This window comes from Gouania willdenowi, chromosome 6 (genome assembly GCF_900634775.1).
Source record: "Gouania willdenowi chromosome 6, fGouWil2.1, whole genome shotgun sequence".
In the NCBI taxonomy this organism is placed as follows: Eukaryota; Metazoa; Chordata; class Actinopteri; order Blenniiformes; family Gobiesocidae; genus Gouania; species Gouania willdenowi.
The window spans coordinates 54136442-54142441 of NC_041049.1; the positions used below are offsets into that span (position 1 = coordinate 54136442).

Below are 6000 nucleotides of genomic sequence, written 5' to 3' on the forward strand. Positions count from 1 at the left end.
TACCATTTCAAAAAAAAAAGATGAGAGATGAGAAACAAATTAGATGCTAGATATGTGTTTATAGTTTATTTTACAGCTGATTTAGGACCTGTTATCATAAGAGATGCTAACAGAAAGCTAACACAAGAGGAAGGTTACATTTTATTGGGTTATTTATTCCAGGCTCAGTAATTGTGATTAATTGTAAATGGTAGTAATTGAAAACGAAACTGTAATTGATTTTCTGAGAATAACTGTAATCGTAATGTAATTGTAATTGAACATGGATCATTGAAAACATAATTGTAACTCAAAAATGTGATTGACCCCAACCCTGAAGTCAAATAAAAGCAGTATTATTTTTCCAATTACAGGTTTTTGGTCTTTATTCTCTCCAAAATATTGCATCGTCATCAGGAGCCCATTGTCGTCTATTGTATCTCATTGTGAACCATTTGTTGCCCATGACAGTGACTAATACAAAGTGACTACATAATAACAATGCAATGAAAGCTGTGAGTGACTTTGTGCTCGTCTTTCTCACAGTTTTTGTCCAGGCCAACAAGCTGCAGCAACACATTTTTGCCGTGCATGGTCAGGAGGACAAGATCTACGATTGTTCACAGTGTCCGCAGAAGTTCTTCTTTCAGACAGAGCTACAGGTAGGGTGTTTTCAACTATGTTCCATGTGTTGACTCAACCAAATCAGAAAATGTGCCAAGTTTGAAAAGATAATCACAATCTCCTCACACACAGTGTAAAATCAAACTTTTTTTTTTTTTTGTTTTACAATACTCCTGAATTACTTTGCCCCTCAGCTTTTTTCTTTTTCTCTTTCTACTCCACCTCGTGAGGTCATCCCAGGGTTCTGGCAAGCTTTGTGCCATTAGGGTCTAAGACATATGAGAATTTGTGTGGGTGTATAAAAGACAGAGGTGGATATAAGTCACCCAAGAGTAGGTCCTCTGCCAGCTGTGGCTAGTTCGGCCATGATAAAAACCTTTCTGTCCTCTTCCATCTCCCTTTGCCAGCGGGTTTTTGAGCTACAACAGTTTCAGGTCAAGCAGGAGTCCTCCTAAAGGTGATATCTCCAACACATGGAGCTTGCTTTTGATATCTATCAATCTTTTTATTTTGATAGGTATCTATTTGTTGCCAACATTGTGGGACATTCTTGTAAAAGTCAAAAACATGTTTTTTGGAAGACTTAATGGCTCTGTCAGATATGTGACAGGTGCAACTCTCCATGACATGATAAAGTGACTTCTTGTTAACAAATTACCTGCTGCAATGACCTGAGGAAGAGGCGTTTCTTTTCGAAACGCTAAACTTTTCTGTAAAACCACCAGCAACTTTACACTTTTTACCTTCCTCTCAAACTGAAAGAAAGGTGTGGACTGTGTAGATTAGCGAGCCAGGATGTCTGTGCTGGAGGGTTTTTCCTCAAAGAAACAAACGTAGACGATCAAAGAGCCATTGATTAAACTGGAAAGGTTGTGGGCATATGGCCACCCACTCCATTTAACAGCAGGGTGACTACTGGACCCTGTCGGTTAACACACACACACACACGCACACGCAGCTGTTCAACCTCCACACACACCTTTCTTCTACTTCCCAGGCCGCTTTTTAACCATCTGACCAGGTCACAACCTCTCCATAGTAACTAAGTCTAATTTTGGATCAATCACTGCTGTTAGCTTTTAGTTAGAGGAAAATAGACTTCAATTTTTCACTATTGTATAAAAGTCTCAAAAGGTACTATAACTATTTTTAGACAAAAGCAATGAAATTATTATGAGGACTAGTTGTGTTCATAGGTCATACTTCAAAATTTACAACTAAGTTTTAGTTCCAAAAATGAACTATAGTTCAGAGTTCATTTTTTTCAATATAGTGCGACTGATGACTTCAATATAGGGCTCGTTTACACTGTGTTTTAGCCGGGTTTTAACCTGGAAGGCTATATGGAAATCTGGCACTGTCTTGACCAAAGTTAAACTGTCAGAGAGCGCCATTTACAAACGCCAGAGTGAACGCACTCACAATAACGTTCATCAGGCAGAAATGGCAGGCAGTACGTTTAGTTCACGTTCGTTTAAAAAACGACCAAGCTCATGACGGATTGTTCATTGAACGCATTCAGACACAACACTGCTGATAGTGGTAGTTCTGTAGCAGAAGCTCCCTGAAGGCAGGGGGTTAAATGGCTGCATGTGCCTCATCAGTAAAAAATAAAAAGTGTTTTGTTATGTATTCACTCCAACAACTTTAGCTCTTTGCAATCTTTTTTGTTCCATATCTCTGTTCTTTCTCTTCTTTGCCTGCTGCACTCTGGTTGTAGCCACCTTGTTGCATTTTGGTCTCAGTCCAAGCTGCGCGTGCATGTGTGTTTGTGTGTCGATGTGTGTGTGTACAGTATGTGTGTGTTTGAGAAGAAGAGGGAGAAAACTTACCGCCCCAGCCTGACCTGCCACAGCTCCACTGGCCCATGGGAGTGCTCTCTAAGTGGGCTAGACAGAAAGGCTGACTGGGAGAGATGGAGAGCTTTAACTAAGGAGGTTAACACCACCATTGGAGTGTGTGTGTGTGCATGAGTGTGTGTGTATGTGTGTGCATGATTGCATGTGTTTTAATGAGGTGTGGATGCATGAGGAAGGCTGGTTGGCCAGTGAGAAAAGGTTCTGGCCTCTTTGAACCCCTCCCTCCTAGGGACCAGCTGAAGTCCAGTTCTTTCTCTCTCTTGCTTCCACACACTCAGTCACACTCAGGGGTCAAAGCAGCTCGGACACGCCGCTGCATCATCCTCTCTCCCCTCTGACTGGAATCCTTCAGCCTGTCTTCCCATCTCTGACTTTGGCTTTGCATACAAAGTTCTCACTTTCTCCCTATCTTCAGCTTTAACGTCGTTCCATCCCTCTTTTACACATACACACCCGTTTGACACTTCCTCTCTTCCTCTGCTTTGCCTTCTTCCTTCCCTGAGCTCCCTCCCTCCCTCCCCCCATCTGACTCTGACTCCCCCCGTCTGTCCCTGAAGAACCAGCCCCTATGCATATTTTAGCCCCTCTCCTCTTCCTCTCTTCTGTGCCTCTCCCCAGTGCCCCATAAATAGTGCAGACGTAAGCTGGTAAATAAGAGATGTTTTGGTGTGTGTCTGTATGTGTGTATGTGGGTGCGTAAATAAAAAATGCTGTGGCCCTGATCAGTGAGGTCCTCCTGGACTTTACTCTGTCTTTACTCCCAGACTTCACAGACAACTCTCCTACTTTTAGATGCTTTCTGCCATTTCTTAAGTTTTTTTCCCCGTGCGTTGCCTTCTTTTATGATTAACATTTAGCACAAACACTTAATTTGTAACAGCTAGAAAAAAGTTTTCACTTTCATAGATCATTCACAGATCTGTTTTGCTGGGTGTTTACTGTTTACAAAGGGGAAAGTAATGGATTACAAGTACTCACATTACTGTAATTGAGTTGCTTTTTATGGTACTTGTACTTTTTTGAGTATATTTCTAAATCAGTAATTTTACTTGTACTCAAGTATGTTTTAAAATAAGTAATTTGTTACATTTCGACACCCAACCAAAACTTACTAAGTAAATTTTATATATATATTTTTTAAATGATCAACGGACATTGTGAAAGCACAAAAAATGAAATGACCAGACAACAATCAAATGCATCACATCATTGCCGACCAATCAAATTAAACGTAATGCACGGCACCATAACAGCATTGAATGGAGGTTATTTTCTCAGTTTTAGAGTTCATAAATGTAGCTAAACTTAGAGCCTTTTTATTTATTTTGAATTTAATTCATGGGTGTTATTTTCTTTCATAAAGAATTGTACATTTTTGACAAACCTTTTATTTTATACAGATGCATTTGTGGAAAATAAATGAACTTCCAATTGTGCAAGATTTGGTCTCTTCCATTTTAAGGTTATACATTAGATGTTTACTGTATGCAAGGGAACCGTAGGCGGTGAAAGTAACTAGTAACTTTCACTTTGAGTACTATTTAATTGAGTTACTTTTTACTAGGGATGTCCTGATACAACTTTTTCACTTCCGATACAATATCAGTATTACAGCCTTGCGTACTGGCCCGGTACCGATATCAATATTATACAATATCAGCATGAATCATACATACTTTTATTACTTATTGTGTAGCGTGGAATGTTAGAAAAGACTTGATCAAGTGATGTCACTCAAACAGAGAACAATAGTCAACAACAGTAGGGATGAGGAAAACTGACCCATTTATTATTAACCCAATGATTACATACATTTTAACCTTCAACATAATATCTACAGTATTCTACATTTGAATAAATATAATATATATTGGAGATTTTAGATGCAGTCATATAAAAGCCGACATTCGTTTTCTGGCTATCGGACCGATATACAATATCAATATCGGATTGGGACACCCCTACTTTTTACTTGTACTTGAGTATTTTATGTAATACTTACTTGTACTTGAGTACAAGCTGAATCAAGTAACAGTACTTCTACTCTATAATATATCAGTACTCTTTACACCTCTGACTGTTTAATGGTAATTGGTACACATTGAATCATCTGTGTTGTCATCTTTTGGGTTGTTTTGTGGGTTTTTCGTTGTTTGTCTTTACCTGAGCTTCCCGGTTCACTCCCATCATCCTTTGCTGCCAATCTTCAGGAGCCTTATATTCCTCTCAGGCCTCTAGGGGGGGCTGTAGTACAGCTTCTTTCCTTAATGCTTCCCCAATCCTGTGCTTTATCTATCACTCACTGACATCTCCCCAGTCATTCTGTTATCCTGCCTCTGTTGTGTCACTCTGTTTCTAGCATCTCTGCTGCTCGATGGGTGGATTGCTGATCAAATGAATCGATGCAGGGGATCCTTATATCCATGCATAGTTAAAGAACTGCAAAAAAAAAACCAATAGTGTGAATCGGTTAGGGGACACGACATTTTAGAGTTAAATGCAGTCACTTGTTACTTTGTTGTCCTGAAGATGAAAAATTGTCGGATGTACAGGGAAATGGCCCGACATAAACAAAGTGGAGACGGATACAAAGGAAGTACTTCAAGCCAACACCTGGAGAGGTTCAAACTGCGTAGGCCATGTTCCCATTGTGTAGATTGTCGGTGGTTGTGTGTAGTTGTGTTACAGGTAAACAGAGGCAATGTGTCATTGAACAGGACGATCTCCACATGGCGCATCGTTCCATCAGTCCTGCCAAAACACATTCTCCCTGAAAAGACATCACTCACAAAAACACACAGCGTCCTCATCGTTTTATTCCTCTTCCAACTCCTTTTAAAACAACTTGTGATCAGCAGAGCACATTAATGCTTTTTATTTTATTTATTTATTTTTTTGTCTTGGAGTTTCATTGTTTTTCCTTTGATTTTGAAATGGGTATAATACATTTTCTCTCTCTTTTTTCATCATTCTTACCTGCCATTGTAAGATACTTTTTTAGGTTATTAAAAGATATATAAAGACAACATCAAAACATTTATATTTGATGAATTTATATTAATTATTTAAAAGTTTCTATTCAATTAACCTAACTTTACTTTTGGTGTATTTTTCTGATTTACTTTTCTGACTTTACTATATATACAAATACCTGATTGAATCACCATAGTTTTACTTTCTAACAGTGGAGAGTGTTTGTTTATGACCCTTACATGCGTCGCACAGAGGATGCAGTGAGTCAGTAATTGTGCCGTAGCCAATCAGAGCGCCTCCGTATCTTGACATCACACTTTTTTGTACCTGCTCTCCAGGGGTAGCTAAAAATGTACCTGGTGAGAGAGAAATACTCCCTAAAAGAGCCGACACAGGTACTTTTCTGATGATTAAAGAAATGTTTCACATTTTAGTATTTTTCCCAGCACACAAATTCATGGATAGTCTCAAAAGAAACATGTGTGGTGTGCATAACAATGACAGATTTATGGAAATCCATCATAATATGTGCATTTGTAATCTTTTAGGTTTTTCTTTGTCAATT

At 38.9% G+C, this 6000-nt stretch overlaps 1 protein-coding gene across 5 annotated transcripts in view; it reads left to right on the forward strand.

The window, feature by feature from the left end:
• The window catches only part of znf423 (zinc finger protein 423), a 165036-nt gene that overhangs the window by 152992 nt on the left and 6044 nt on the right, over positions 1-6000 (forward strand). For all 5 annotated transcript variants that reach the window (XM_028449697.1, XM_028449701.1, XM_028449699.1 and 2 more), the window contains one exon: positions 526-641. In XM_028449697.1, the coding sequence (XP_028305498.1) occupies positions 526-641 (116 nt within the window). The remainder of the gene's footprint in view (positions 1-525; positions 642-6000) is intronic.